Genomic DNA, 16,020 nt, shown 5'->3' on the forward strand with positions numbered 1-16,020 from the left:
ATTGAGTCCTGGTTCCTTCCCTTCACTGTTGGCTCCCTATATATTTTCCTTTATCTCACTTTCTATGGTCTCCATTTCTTCCTTTATTTTGCAGCTGTATACAATCATTTCTCTGAAGATCCTGATTACCAGTGTTTGAACTCTGCATCTGATAGGTTGGCTATCTCCCTGTCACTTAGTTCTTTTTCTGGAGTTTTGATCTGTTCTTTCCTTTGGGCCATATTTCTTTGTCTTCATGCAGCTGTTACAGTGTAAGGGGTAGGGCCTTAGGTATTCACCAGGGCAGGGCAACCCACTTTGCTGTGTGTGGTGCTGTATGTGGCGAGGTGTCAGAGAGGGATGATGCTGCTTGCTCAGTTCTCACCCTGCTTTCAGTCTCTTCCATTGCTTTCCACAAGTGGATTGTGATCTTTCAGGTGCTGCCCTAGTGCTGAATCCTAGGTGGGTGCACTTGTGTACATTCTAGGATTCTGTGGGTCACTCCAACAGACTCTTCTATGAGACTGGGAATTTCTTCCAACACCACAACCCCCACAGATTCTTACAGCCAGGGGTTTTGAGGCTGTAGTTTCCTGTGCTGGAACCCTAGATTGTGTAGTCTGTCTCATCAATTATTCCTCCTGGCTTATCTGAAGGCAAATATGGCATAGGCTGGTCTGCCAGCCCCTGCTTTGTTATGAGTCCTAGCCTCCCTAGCTTCCTGTCTCTGCCCCTCCTACCGTTTGGATGAATGTTTCTTCTGCAACTCCTTCTTTGTCAGACTTCCATGCAGTTAGATTTCCTGGCAGTTTTGGTTGTTTTTTGTTTTTAAATTGGTTGTTATCCTTCTTTTGGTTCTGTAAGGAAGCAAAGCTTATCTCCCTATGGCTCCATCATGGCTGGAAGGTGAAGTTATTGATGACATTCATAATGTGGGCAAAAATTGGTTTTTAAGTAGCATAGACTGAGGGATTTTTTTTTGAAATATGAGAAAAGATAAGGCTTTTAATTTCTTAAAAATATGCTTTTAAGTAATGGGAACACTGTTTTTTAAGTGTTCTAGTTGTAGGATATCAATGATTTTTAGTTTTTTTTCACAGAGCATTACTATTTTAAATTTTATTACTTTAATGAAGAAAGTTTTAAATATACACAAGAATGGTAAATTGAACATCTCATGAATCTATTTTTCAGCTCCAGCAATTATCACAATGTTTCCAATTCTTTTTTTTTAATTTTATTTAGTTATTTTTCAAGTACAGTTTTTTGTCTATTTTTCCCATCCCAGCCTCCCCCACCCCTTGCTCCCCACCTCCCTCCCATTTCCACCCCCACAATGTTTCCAATCTTATTTCATCTATCCTCATTGACCTATGCACTCCTCAACCCTGATGTATTTTAAAGCAAGTCCCAATATTAGGTTGCTTTACTGTTTTGCTGTTTAAAATTATTAGTGTTATGCAACTTGATTTATATGGGTGTTTTCATGTGAGATTCTCAGATGTGAGATTCCTGGGCCGATAAGTTTAAACCTTTTACGGTTCCTGATATTCTAGTGCAGCAGTACATGATCTAGTGAAGCTGACTTAATCCAACTCAATTCAGACAAGTATTAATCATCAGCTAGTTTATTGAAAATGTTAAAGTGAAAAATTATGATGTGCCACAACCATTTAATTTTAACTGAAAACATTTAATTATAGATCTTTTATTCATTTTTTTTATGTCATGGTAGGCATTTTGTTTGAAAATGTGTTCCTGATTTGGAATTCTGCCTTTTCATACATACTAAGGGCATAATGTGATAATCATAATTTAAACTTTCAGGTATTTTTTTATGTTTGCTTGTTTTTTGTGGGTGTTTTTTTCCACCCTGAAGGGACAACATAAAGATTCTTGCAATCCAATGTGGAATAGAGAATGCTTAAGAACTGGGGTGTCCTGAGGACTTCCGCCAAGATGGAGGCATAGGTGGAGACGCCGTGCTTTCTCACACAACCAAGTTTAGAGACAACAAAATATTAGCAACAGAAAACACAGCCAGAACACAGAAAATAAACTTTTCGGAAGTCCGATAACAACAAATTCTTCAGCGTGACTGGTAAGAGGGGCGAAACCAGCAGCTGGTGGAGCGGGGTTGCACAGGAAAACTCAGTCAGATGGACTCAGGTGCACAGATCCCAGGCGTGGGGTTGCAAAGGGCCAACCCAGTGAGCGACCTAGTGAGTGTTGGGCAGATACGGGCGAGGGTGAAGGGTGGCGGGTTGACTGTGCTGGCGCATTCCTGCGCAGATAGACCGGCGATGGAGTGGGCAGTGAGACTGGACCCAGTGGGTCCTAGCCACGGGAGAGAGCAGAGACGGCCGCCATTTCCCGGCTCTGACCCTGCCCCCACATATAGCATCACAATCCAGCAACCTGAGTGACCCTGCCCTGGTGAACACCTAAGGCTTCGCTCCTCACCCAGCAGCGGGAAGCAGGAGAGGGGGACGCCATTTCCCCACTCTGACGCCGCCACCACATACAGCATCACAACCCAGCGACCCAGCTATGGAGGCCCCGCCCCGCCCCTAAGGCTCTGCTCTTCATACTTAAAGGGTGTGAACAGCCCCCAAATGGCTCAAGAAGATCTCAAAGCCCCAGAGCCCAAAAATCTAAGTGACGAAGAAATAGCAAAACTTTCAGATGCACAGTTCAAAACACTGGCGATCAAGATCCTCACAGAACTGGTTGATTTTATTCACAAATTAGAGGAACATATGAAGGCTAAACTGATTGAAATGAATGGCAATGCACAGGAAAACAATAGTAATGGAAAGGAAACTGGTACTCAAATCAAAGGAGTGGACCAGAAGGAGGATAAAAATGACCAACCAGAAAAGAATGAAGAAATAAGAATTCAAAAAAATGAGGAGAGACTAGGAACCTCCAGGACATCTTTAAATGCTCCAACATACGAATTATAGGGGTACCAGAAGGGGGAAAGGAACAGCCACCAGTGGAAAACTTATTTGAACAAATAATAAACAAGAATTTCCCCAATCTGGCAAAGGAAATAGACTTCCAGGAAATCCAGGAAGCTCAGAGAGTCCCAAAGAAGTTGGACCCAAGAAGAAACACACCAAGGCACATCATCATTACATTAGCCAAGATTAAAGTGAAGGAGAGAATCCTAGAAGCAGCAAGAGATAAGGGGACAATCACCTACAAAGGAGTTCTCATCAGACTGTCAGCTGATTTCTCAAAAGAGACCTTACAGGCAAGAAGGGGCTGGAAAGAAGTATTCCAATTCAGGAAATCCAAAGCCCTACAACCAACATTGCTCTATCCAGCAAAGTTTTCATTCAGAATGGAAGGACAGATAAGGTGCTTCTCAGATAAGATCAAATTTAAGGAGTTCATCATCACCAAGCCCTTATTATATGAAATCTTAAAGGGACTTATCGAAGAAAAAGAAGTTAAAGAAACATGAACAGTGAAAGGACAGCAAACTCACAGTTAATAAGAACCACATGTAAAGCAAGAGCAAGCTAAAAGGACAGCTAGATCAGGAGCAGAACCATAGAAATGAAGATCTCATGGAGGGTTAGCAACAGGGGAGTGGGAGAAGGTAGCGTAGACGGTAGGTAGAAAATAGATAGGGGGAGGGCAAGAATAGTATGGGAAATAAAGAATCCAAAGAACTTGAGACACATGGTCATAAACTAAAGGGGGGGGGAATGGTAGGGGTGGGGGAGTGCAGGGTGGAGGGGAATGAAGGGGGGAATAGAACAACTGTCATGGCATAATCAATAAAATAATAATTAAAAAAAACTGGACTGTGCTGTACGGTAGCCACTAGCTACATGTGCCTATTTAAATTTAACTTTAAAGTAATTTAAAGTGAATAAAATTAAAAGTTAAATTTTCCAGCTGCCTAACCCTATTTTATATGCTTAGTTATTACATTTGTTTATGGGGTACTACACTGGACAGCTCAGATTCTGAATATTTTCATTATTTTAAAAAATTCATTTGCATTTCTTTCATTGTAGAGAGTTCCTCTCCAATGCACAAGGTTTTCACTTTTGACTTATCTCCATGTAATTCAAGAGTGTTTTTTTTTGTATGTGATTTGCTTTATGGAATTTCCCAGAATATTCTACTTAATTTTTTGTGTTTGAAAAACTTTTTATTATTTGTTATGATATATATTTTTTATTGATTATGCCATTACATTTGTTCTATTTCCCCCCTCTGTTCCCCTCCACCCTACACACCCCTCCCCCACCGTTCCCCCCTTTAGTTCATGAACATGTGTCTCAAGTTCTTTAGATTCTATATTTCCCGTCCCCCTTATTATTACCCTCCCCCCTATATTTTCTATCTACTGTCTATGCTACTTATTTTCTGTACCTTCTCCCCCTTTCTCCTCCTCCCACTCCCCTCTTGCTAACCCTCCTTGAGATCTTCATTTCTATGTTTCCACTCCTGATCTAGCTGTCCTTTTAGTTTGCTTTTGTTTTAGGTGTGGTTGTTAATAACTGTGAGTTTGCTGTCCTTTCACTGTTCATGTTTCTTTAACTTCTTTTTCTTCGATAAGTCCCTTTAACATTTCATATAATAAGGGCTTGGTGATGATGAACTCCTTGAATTTGATCTTATCTGAGAAGCACTTTATCTGTCCTTCCATTCTAAATGAAAGCTTTGCTGGATAGAGCAATCTTGGTTGTAGGTGTTTGGATTTCATGACTTGGAATACCTCTTTCCAGCCCCTTCTTGCCTGTAAGGTCTCTTTTGAGAAATCAGCTGACAGTCTGATGGGGACTCATTTGTAGGTGACTGTCCCCTTAGCTCTTGCTGCTTCTAGGATTCTCTCCTTCATTTTAATTTTGGCTAATGTAATGATGATGTGCCTTGGTGTTTTCCTTCTTGGGTCCAACTTCTTTGGGAATCTCTGAGCTTCCTGGATTTCCTGGAAGTCTATTTCCTTTGCCAGATTGGGGAAATTCTTGTTTATTATTTGTTCAAATAAGTTTTCCACTGGTGGCTGTGCGTTTCCCCCTTCTGGTACCCCTATAATTTGGATGTTGGAGCATTTAAAGATGTCCTGGAGGTTCCTAAGACTCTCCTCATTTCTTTGAATTCTTGCTTCTTGACTCTTTTCTGTTTGGCCATTATGTGCTTTCTTCTGGTCCACTCCATTGATTTGAGTCCCAGTTTCCTTTTCATTGCTATTGGTGTCCTGTGCAATTCCATTCATTTCAGTTAATTTCGCCTTCATATGTTTGTCTAATTTGTGGCTATAGTCAACCAGTTCTGTGAGGATCCTGATCAGCAGTGTTTTAAACTGTGCGTCTGGGAGTTTTGCTATTTCTTCATCGCTTAGATTTATGGGCTCTGGGGCTTTGAGATCTTCTTGAGCCATTTTTGGTCTGTTCGCGCCCTTTAAGTGTGAGGAGCGGAGCCTTGGACTCCCAGGTCGCTGGGTTGTGATGCTGTATGTGGGGGCGTGGTCAGAGGGGGGAAATGGCGACCCCCGGTGGTATTTTGCGCTGCTGGGTGAGGAGCAGCACCTTAAGTGGTTCACCAGGGCTGGGTCACTCAGGGTCGCTGGGTTATGACGCTGCTATGTGGAGGTGGGGTCAGAGCAGGGAAATGGCCGTGCCCTTCCTGCCACTCGCTGTGGGGACTGGCTGGGTTCCGGTCCAATCGCCCACTCCCTCGCTTGTCTATCCGCGCACAAATGCGCGACCACAGTCAGATAAGTGCTCCCTTGCCCACAGCCCTGCTCCCTCGCTGTTTCCCCCGAGGTCGCTTGCTTGGTCGCTGGCTCGGTCGCTCAGTAGGTCCAACCCTGCGCCTGGATTCCGTGCACCTGGATTCCACGCCCCTGAGTCTGTCCGACCGAGTTTTCCTGTGCAACCCTGCCGCACTAGCTGCTGGTTTTGCCCCTTACCGGTCAGGCTGAAGAATTTGTTTTTAACAGACTTCCGAAAAGTTCAATTTTCTGTGTTCTGGCTGTGTTTTCTGTTGCTAATATTTAGTTGTCTCTAAACTTGGTTGTGTGAGAAAGGCACGGCATATCCACCTATGCCTCCATCTTGGCGGAAGAGTGGTTAACAATTTTAAAATAATTAAATTTAGAACAATTTCTGAGATCAAAAGAAAAGTGAAACAATTCAATATTAATGTGTCCAGTGCAAAGACAAAGGAAACTAATGTCCTCCCCACCAAAAAACACCCTCTTCACCTTAAATCATTTTTAGTAATAATATTAGTGGTAGAAGTATTGATATTGTTATTCTGAGAATATTGTGTATGTAGTGTGGAATAAAATAAATGAGCATTTTAGGTGGAGTCTTTGAAAACTGAGATTTTCAGTATGAGATAAAAGAAACAGATGTAAGACTGATGACATTAAGTAAAAACCATATAGCTCTGAATATAAATTGGAAGGATTATTTTGAACTCAACCTGCATTTTATCTTTAATTATATATCTTATAGAGTAAAAGAGACTTAAAGATATCAGTCAGTTTTATATATAGATTTCATATCCATCCTGGTTCACACAAATGGAAAATGACTCATTTATAATTAAGTAATTAAATAGAAAGACTAAGTGGATATTTGATCTGATAGTTTTTTAAAAAGATTTTATTTATTTAGTTTTAGAAAGAGAGGAAGAGAAACATCAATGTGATCAATGTGTGGTTGCCTGTTGCAGGCCCCCCCACTGGGGACAGACCTGTCCTGCAACCCAGGCATGTGCCCTGACTGGGAATCGAACTGGTGACCCTCTGGTGCTCAATCCACTGAGCTATACCTGCCAGGGCGGATATTTGATCTTAAAGAATTGCTGTTAAATTTTAGGTATGATTACTATATTATTATACTTTTGCAAAAATGTCCTTCTCTTAGAGATTCATGCTGAAGTATTTCAAGATGAAATAACATGATGCCTAGAATTTGCTTTAGAATCATCTGTGGAGCCCTGGTTGGTGTAGTTCAGGATTGAGTGCAGGCCAGCGAACCAAAGGGTCACTGGTCCTATTCCCAGTCAGGGCACATGCCTGGGTTGCTGGGCAGGTCCCCATTGCGGGGCATATGACAGGCTACACATTGATGTTTCTCTCCCTCTCTCCGTCCCTTCCCCTTTCGCTAAAAAATAAAAATAAAAAAATAAATAAATAAATAAATAAATAAATAAATAAATAAATAAATAATAAAATCTTTTTAAAAATCTGTGGAATTTGCTGTGAGAAGTGAATGAATAAACAAAATTATAAGTTGGCAGTTGTTGAAGCTGAGTAATTGTTACATTGCTTTTTTCCACTTGAATAAGTTTACATTGTTTTGTGGCAGTTTTAATGAAAAAATAAAAAATAGAGAGCGAGACAATAGGTGGATGGTGAAGTGGGAACTAACTATAGCAGGTCCTCAAATAATGTCATTTTGTTTTCCCTTTGTAGGAACTTAACTCTTGTTTACATTAATAAACCTGTGGTAAAACTTGTTTCATTATAGGTTGGTTTGCTTAAAAGTCATAGGACCTATCTGTGATGATAAGTGAGGATTTATTGTAGTATGAAATTTTGTAAAGCTAGGGACAAAGAAGTGATTTAGCTGCATGGGCAGGTTCTCTGATCAAGATCAAGAAGTTGTGTGTGTGTGCACTTTACAAGAGAGTATATGGGAGTGTCTTTGTATGCTGATGGGACCAAAACAGGAGATCAGGAAAAATCCTTTTTGAAAGAGAAGGGGGCGTGAACTGCAGAAGCATGTAAGAGAAGAGGTTATATCAAAGATGATGTTCTTTGGTGCCCAACAGTGGTATTGGCCTTGGCAAGAGCACTTTATCAGCAGAGATAACAGGCTATTGGAGTTTATGTACAAGTTGGTTGATTTGCTTACATAATGGAAAATGTTCTCATTCTTTTCTTTTTCTCTCAGTGAAATAATCAGTATGGACATCAATCAGTCATGAGATAGTTTTGAGGTTTTAGGAGAGAGAAAAGGTGGGGAATATTTTCCCAGAGTGAAAGAATAAGAAATGTAGTAGGGATGAGGGCAAACACTAAGGATGTATTTGAGTTGTGTGGTTATAGTCAAGATGGTGTGTTTTTTACCAGCCACGTTTAAGTATTCAGGTGGAGAAGAACAGTGGGTAGGATTGGATTTACTCAGGGTTAGGAAGAATGCAAGTTAAGTTATAATGATGAACTGTGGAATTTAAACTAGATAAGGCCATTGGGAATATAATTGACAGTAAAATTAACATTGCAGATAATTAGGGCATGAACAAGAGGATGATTCTAGAATAATATTTACCTTTCTGCTTGAGTTTTGGAGGTCCGTGGTCTGGTTTCTGATTTTTTTTCATGCTTCATTACTTTCACATTTGTCTTCTTTATGATAGACTTTTATGAAAAGCAGTGCAGGTGTGGAATAACTTAATATCATTTTCCTTTCTTAGTTCTCCTTCACCCTCTTTCCCTGAACCTTCTTTCATAGTAATAAGAATGATAGTAACAACTGCTTCTTGAGCTCTTTATGCCAGGCACTTTACATATATTATTTCTAATCTTCATAAACTTACGGAACAGGTATTTCTATATTTATTACTATATGAAGAGATGGTGATTGAAGTAGGTAAAAGTAATTTGTTTGTAATAGGTAATCATCAACAGAATGAGGTATGAAATGCTAATCTCTCTGAATCCTGTTCTCACTGAATCTCATTACTACTTTTTCTTTTATTCTCAACTGTTTCTCAGCCTTTACTGTCAAATCATTCATTATTATAGACTTTGCCTAAGTTCCTTTCTGTATTATTTCAAGGACAATCTTTATAGCACCTGTACCAAATGATGATAGTTTCATTGTATCCACAAAACCTTCCATACTATAGTCATAGGGATAATTGTAATCATTCTATACTCATTCAGGATTTTAGAATATTCTCAGTCTATTCCATTATCTATATTGCCATTCTCCATTATTTCCTTCATCTTACATCCAGTATACTCTTTGTTAATAGAGTCCTAATGTTCCACTTAACCCGCTCATTCTACCAAAAAGTTGGTGATCCTCATCTTCCAACATTCTCAATTCCCTTTGCTTAATTAACATTACATAGGTCTTTTATTATGCTTTAAACATGTTATATTGCCTGGGGGAAAGTACAGTTTTGGGGGAAGTACAAATATAGTGGTCTTAGACAGGAGTGGAAGGGAGACCCTGAGAATGGACCTGGAGGAACAAAGCAGAGTGTGTTTTGGAAGAAGGAGTAAGTAATACCACAAGTTTAAGTGAAGAGTAAAAGAAAATGCACCTCAGTTCAATAGTTGAAATAAGGAGACAGAAAACATAGTCATGACTATGCAGGATGCATTGGTACAGGTATATGTATAAATAGAGACACAGTTGAATAGATGGGTGGTTAGATATATATATGATTTTTCTATTTGCATCATTTAATCATCTAGCTTTGGTCGTAATTTTGTTTTAGTCTCTGAGGGAAGTGATGAAGTTTTAAAGCATACAGGGTCTGGCACAAGTAATGCCCCTTTTTATTATAAAATCATAGGCATGTAATTCTGTAACATAACAATATCACACTTAAGCACACCACATAACATTTTAGGTTAAATGTTCAAATTAAAACTAATATTATTACACCCATATTATTACCCTACCAACCAACTCAAGCAGGCCTTACTTTTGCCAGACCCTGTATTTTTAGTGATGGGGAATAGATTAAGACCAGGGACAAGAGCTTAGAACTATTCTATAATTATAAACACAAACTGGACAGATACATGCATATATCTATATAATATTTCTCTTTACCCCTATAATAATCTCCTTTCATTAATCCAGTAATTGAATGGATTAATTCATTCAATAAGCAGTTGAATGAATTAATTAAACCATTCATTTAACAATTTATGGAAACCTATTATGAGTAAGATGTTGGTTATTCTGTGTTGAGAGATATGCCATTGTTCCTGCCCCTTAAGAGTTTTTACAGTAAGAGAAAAGATTACATATGAATAAATAAATGATTATATAATTCTAAAATCCAGAAAACTGCAGTAAGAGAGAATGAAGTGAATTTAAGTAGGATTATCTAGCTCAAACTTTCTAAGGAGGTAACTTTTACTTGAGACTTACAGTGTAATATGAAGGCAGCCATGCAAAGTGTTAAGTTTAGAGAATTTCTAACAAGCTGAACAGTCTATGAAAAACTTTGAAAAATAGGAAACCTAGGACCTATTGGTATAAATTTTTATTGATGCGAGTCCGTTGACATTCAGTGTTTAAAATAGACTATTTAGATGACTGATCTACAACTAAATTTAGAAAACTACTGACTCTACTTACTTTTCTAAGAACCTCTTCATAGTTCTTAACTGTTTATGCTCTTGATCTCTTTTTCAAATCGAAGTCTATGTATACCATCTTCACTTATTAGGGACATTATTTTTATTTCTAGCATAGAAGTTTTATTTCTCTCTAAAGAGGAAACACCATGTGTTTACTTTCTGGTTATCTTTCAGACTTGGAATTCAGATATAAGACCAAGGAATTGTGTCTTCAAAAAGAAATCTGTGAAGGAACATCGGCCCAGTGGATGGTAATGGAAAAAAGTCATAGCCTTGTAGGCTACAGTGTCAGAGATGACTGGGTATGCAAAGGCCAGTTTGAGAAGCAAGAGATAAATCAGGATGGATATCTGGGGCAAGCACTAATGACTTATGAAAAAATGCCAACTTGTAGCCTGAAGACATCTCTTGTTCTACGTCAGCAAATTTTTTCTGGAGAGAAACTCTGTAAATTTAAAGAATGTGGAAAACCCTTTATTTATGGCTCAGGATGTATACGACAGCAAGGAATTCGTGTTGGTGAGAAACCCTATAAATGTAAGGAATGTGGGAAGGTCTTTAGTCATTTTTCCTATCTTACTGAACATCAGAGAATTCATACTGGTGAGAAGCACTATGAATGTAAGGAGTGTGGAAAAGCTTTTATTCGTGGCTCACATCTTATTCAACATCAGAGAATTCATGCAGATGAGAAACCCTATGAATGTCAGGACTGTGGGAGGGCCTTTAGACAGTCTGCACACCTTACCCGACATCAAAGAATTCATACAGGTGATAAACCTTATGAATGTAAGGAATGTGGGAAGTCTTTTATTTGTGGCTCAGAACTCACTCGACATCAGAGAATTCACACTGGTGAGAAACCCTATGGTTGTAAGGAATGTGGTAAGGCATTTAGACTGCTTTCACAACTTGTTCAACATCAGCGTCTTCATAATGGTGAGAAATCTTATCAATGTAGGGAATGTGGAATGGCCTTTATTCGTAGTTCACAACTTACTGAACACCAGAGAATTCATCCTGGTATGAAACATTATGAATGTAGAGAATGTGGGAAGGCCTTTGTTTGTGGTTCCCAGCTTTTTCACCATCACCAAATTCATACTGGTGAAAAGTCCTATGAATGTGCACAGTGTGGGAGGGCCTTTATTTGTGCCTCACAACTTACTCAACATCAGCGAATTCATACTGCCAAGAAACCCTATGAATGTAAGGAATGTGGAAAAGCTTTTATTCGTGCCGCACATCTTATTCAACATCAGAGAATTCATGCAGATGAGAAACCCTATGAATGTCAGGACTGTGGGAGGGCCTTTAGACAATCTTCACACCTTACCCGACATCAAAGAATTCATACAGGTGATAAACCTTATAAATGTAAGGAATGTGGGGAGTCTTTTATTTGTGGCTCAGAACTCACTCGGCATCAGAGAATTCACACTGGTGAGAAACCCTATGGTTGTAAGGAATGTGGGAAGACCTTTAGTCGAGCCTCACACCTTGTTCAACATCAGTGTCTTCATAATGGTGAGAAATCTTATCAATGTAGGGAATGTGGAATGGCCTTTATTCATAGTTCACAACTTACTGAACACCAGAGAATTCATCCTGGTATGAAACATTATGAATGTAGAGAATGTGGGAAGGCCTTTGTTTGTGGTTCCCAGCTTTTTCACCATCACCAAATTCATACTGGTAAAAAGTCCTATGAATGTGCACAGTGTGGGAGGGCCTTTATTTGTGCCTCACAACTTACTCAACATCAGCGAATTCATACTGCCAAGAAACCCTATGAATGTAAGTAATGTGGAAAGGTCTTTAGACAGTCTGCACACCTTAATCAACATTTTAGAATTCATAATCTAACATAATTAATGTAGGAAACCCTTTACCTGCCTTTCATTTATTGTAGCTCATCAGATTTCATGCTGGAGTAAAATACAGTTGATGTGGCAGTCCTTTGACCTGATACTCAGTTTATTCAGAATCAGAACATTTAATGCTGAAAAAATTGGTAATGAATGTTAAAGAGTTTCTATCATCACTCATACCTTGTTGAATTTTACAAATTCAGGCTAGAAAAATGTGAATGAGAAAAGGCTACTATTTACTATTATGTGCCATTAGGCAATTTAACTTCTCTGTGCTTAAATTTACTAATTGATAAACTGTTGATAGTACCTATTTGTAATAAAGAATCTGACTCCAGTTTTGATGTTTGACCACTGACTGTTTAAGCATCACCTTTCTCTCCACTTTGGCCCCAGAACTGGACAGGCCCCTCTTCCTTTAGAGACAATGAGAAATTTAAATTTTGCATATTTCAGCCCATATCCAGTTCTACCTCCTGTCCACTATGAAAGCTAACCTGTTCCCTCCACCTGCACAAGCTACCCCAGATATGTTTGTGCAGGCCCTGCTCTGCCCAGGTGTCCCATTTATGAGTAAGAAACTTTCAGAATCTCTCAATGTGTGGAATGTCATCAGCCTCAACAATTAATCTGAAATTGGGAGTGAGGGCACTCCTCGCTTTGTGGAGTGACCACAAATTAATTTGTGTAGCTGGCAGGGCAATCTCTGGGCTATAACCACCACCACCACTTTTTGGTTTGTTTTTAAAATGCTACCAAAATGCTCATAATTATAAAAATAATAAAATGCAGAGAAATCACAAAACACTACAACTTTTATATTGTATGCCACAGTGTGTATAAAGCATTATGAATATTTCAGTTCTACTTTAGTTAAGCTATTCATATAAATAATATAAATAATTGTTTCAACAGCGGAATACATTCTACCCCTCCTTGTTATGAATTAATGTTTTCTGAAATTCAAGATGCATGCACAATTAAAGGGGAAGACTTTGGTAACAAATAGGTTACAAGATGGCCATGTTTAGTTTTCAGACAAAAATGATAGCTTTCCATATCTATTGATACAACCAAAATTCTGAGGGATATTTTTAAAAAATCCCCTGAGTATTTTGGTCTCATGATTCAGTCCTTGAAATTCACAGGCTTTACAAAAGGATATAAAATGAAAATTTTTCTAGTGGTTAACACTAGGCAGGTCTAGGGCCAGATTTTCCTTTCATAAGTTCAGTGCCACACCCATCCATTTTGGCAGGGGTGCTGCCTCTGCATGCATTTACACATCCAGCCCATGACTGCTGCAGATACAGCCCCACATTTTTCTTCACCAACATGTCAGCACTAGACTTATATTAACACTGTTGGTGACCACCACTACTTTAAGATCTTTCTTTTCTTGCTCATCTTACTAACGGGGTACAAAACACTTTAAATAGTTGGGGAGATGGCTCTGCTGCTTGCAGGTAAGGTTGCACTTTGAATTGTATGGCTCTGTGCTTCATTTGCTGAATTTTATGGAACCTCTGTTATAGGCATAACCAACCTAAGACAGTTTGATAGTTGATGTTTAGGGATGGGCTTGTTGGGGATGGTGACACAGGCTTTGAAAGAATTCACAAAGAGGAGAAAGTACAGAGTAAAGGTTTTATTTTACTTTCCCAAGTGAGAGAAAGGGCTAGGTGTGGAGATATGTACCAGCACCAGCAATGAGGGGTTACGGCTTTGAGTTTTTATTGGGTAATGGGGCAGTTGTACAGGAGGATGTTTCAGTTAGGCTGCAACCTGTTTCATTGTTATCTTTGGGTGTAGGGTCCTGTAGTCGTGGTCTGATATGTCCTGTTTTGCAAGTTCCTGGAGCTTCTGCACCTTCAGGGTGCTTCCAGTAATTTTCTAGTCCTGAGGATAAAGGCTCATAAAACAGGGTCAGTCATGCTTTATGGGGTCCAGCGAACTCTGGAAAAGAGGGCCTGAGAAAGTGGCATTTGTTCTATTACTTGTGGGATTGAGGCCCTCATTAAAGTGGTCCTGGGTTGTGTGTCTTGGTCTGGATACATCCATGTGTGTCTTAGAATTTCATGTCTTAGTTCCAACATAAGCTGTGACTGATGCTAGGCTCAGGGGAATGCCTCTTACACTGTGACTGCTGGTTGTGTCTGTCACCAGGCATTGGCTTCTGTTCTACAGAAATGCTTGGGAAAGACTGATGTCCTATGCAGTATATGCACCTATCAGTTGCTTGCTTGTGAAAGAGGGGTCATTAGAGAGTGAAAAAACAGTTGTGAGGTTTGTTAAGTCAGGTACTCTTCAGATGTCTGATTAAGAGACTTAAATATTCTGTTGGTACCCCAACAAAAGATTCTGATCCTCAGGATTGTTTGAAAAAACACCTATGTTGTCCTATGGCACAGACACTAATGAACAGATTCTGTTACTGAAGGAAGTACCCATTTCAGTTTCCAGGGCTGCCCTCTACCACTATAGAGCCCTCACCAGAAGATCTGGTGTTGGTAACACTGCCATCAGGGCTTCTCCAGTTATCTCATCTCAGTAACACCCCAAGGAGCTCCAAGTTCTATGACAAACTCTACAGAGCATTCAGTCTCTTCCTTGCCCACCCAGATCTCTAGGATGTAGGACCCACTGCCCAATTTCCTAACTTGAAACAGTGGCAACCTCCCTAGCTTTACAGTGATATAGCATGCCCTTGGGACTCCAGATGCCATCCACAGACAACTGATTCTATACAGCCATGGTGGTCCATTGGTCACCACACAATGTGTAACCTTTTATGGCTTTAATTGATACCAGTTTCCAAATTATGGTAATTCCCAGAAAACCCACTAAATAAATTTATTTATTTATTTATTTATTTATTTATTTATAAAGATTTTATTTATCTTTAGAAGGAAAGGAGAGAGGGAGAGAAACATCAATGCATAGTTGCCTCTCATGCATCCCTTGCTGAGAACCAGCTCACAACCTAGGCATGTGCCCTGACTGGGAATCGAATCGTGATCCTTTGGTTCGCAGGCCTGCACTCAATCCACTGAGCTACACCAGCCAGGGCGAAACCCACTAAATTTAAAGGAGGAACTCACTATCTTTTGGGCACCACTGGACCTAAGATTAAAGGCAAATAAGTCCACCTTACTTAGGCACAATAACTTTATACCTAATTTTTCAGTGATCATATTTCAGACCCCCATTTGGATTTTCCGTTATTGGGATAGATGCTCAAACTGGTTGTGTGGCCCATTGGAGTAAAATTAAAGCTTTGGTCTTACCAAATGGGGCCTTGGAGATCTGCTCCAGCCCATTAAAATTGTTGATATGGCCCCAAATAAATTGAAAAAAGGCCTTTACTAATTCAGATCTAGTATACAAGATCAATATAAAGAGAAGAGGTCATTATTCCCATTCTTTCTTCATTTTACAGCCCAATTTGGCCTATCTTAGACCTAGAAAGAATGAGTGGTATCTTAGGGCAGGTTACTACAACCTAATGCTATGGTCCCACCCATTAAAATAAGACCCAGCATAACGGTATGACCAAAAGTATATAAGCTTTCAATTGTCAAATGAGTAAATACATAGAATCTAATGTATAGCAAAGTGACTATAGTTAATACTAGTTATTGTACACTTGAAATTGGCTAAGAGAGTAAATGTTAAGTGTTCTCATCACACATACACACAAAAAGGTAATTGTGAGGTTATGGATGTGTCAACTGAGCATGAGAATCATTTTACAGTATGTGCCCTGGGAACAGAACTGGTGACCTTTTTCTCTGCGGGTTG

At 39.3% G+C, this 16,020-nt stretch overlaps 1 protein-coding gene across 3 annotated transcripts in view; it reads left to right on the top strand.

Moving 5' to 3' along the window:
- The window catches only part of LOC119049823 (zinc finger protein 850-like), an 80,955-nt gene that overhangs the window by 12,343 nt on the left and 52,592 nt on the right, over positions 1-16,020 (top strand). The window contains exon 7 of one of the 3 annotated variants that reach the window (XM_053666634.1): positions 10,523-11,560. The exons of 1 other annotated variant lie outside the window; for it this stretch is intronic. In XM_053666634.1, the coding sequence (XP_053522609.1) occupies positions 10,523-10,541 (19 nt within the window). In that variant the 3' untranslated portion in view covers positions 10,542-11,560. Of the gene's footprint in view, positions 1-10,522; positions 12,657-16,020 lie in introns of those variants that run through there. One more of the 3 variants, XM_053666633.1, reaches the window with a different exon arrangement.

This window comes from Artibeus jamaicensis, unplaced genomic scaffold (genome assembly GCF_021234435.1).
Source record: "Artibeus jamaicensis isolate MK-2021 breed Jamaican fruit bat unplaced genomic scaffold, CSHL_Jam_final contig_464, whole genome shotgun sequence".
Classification (NCBI taxonomy): Eukaryota; Metazoa; Chordata; class Mammalia; order Chiroptera; family Phyllostomidae; genus Artibeus; species Artibeus jamaicensis.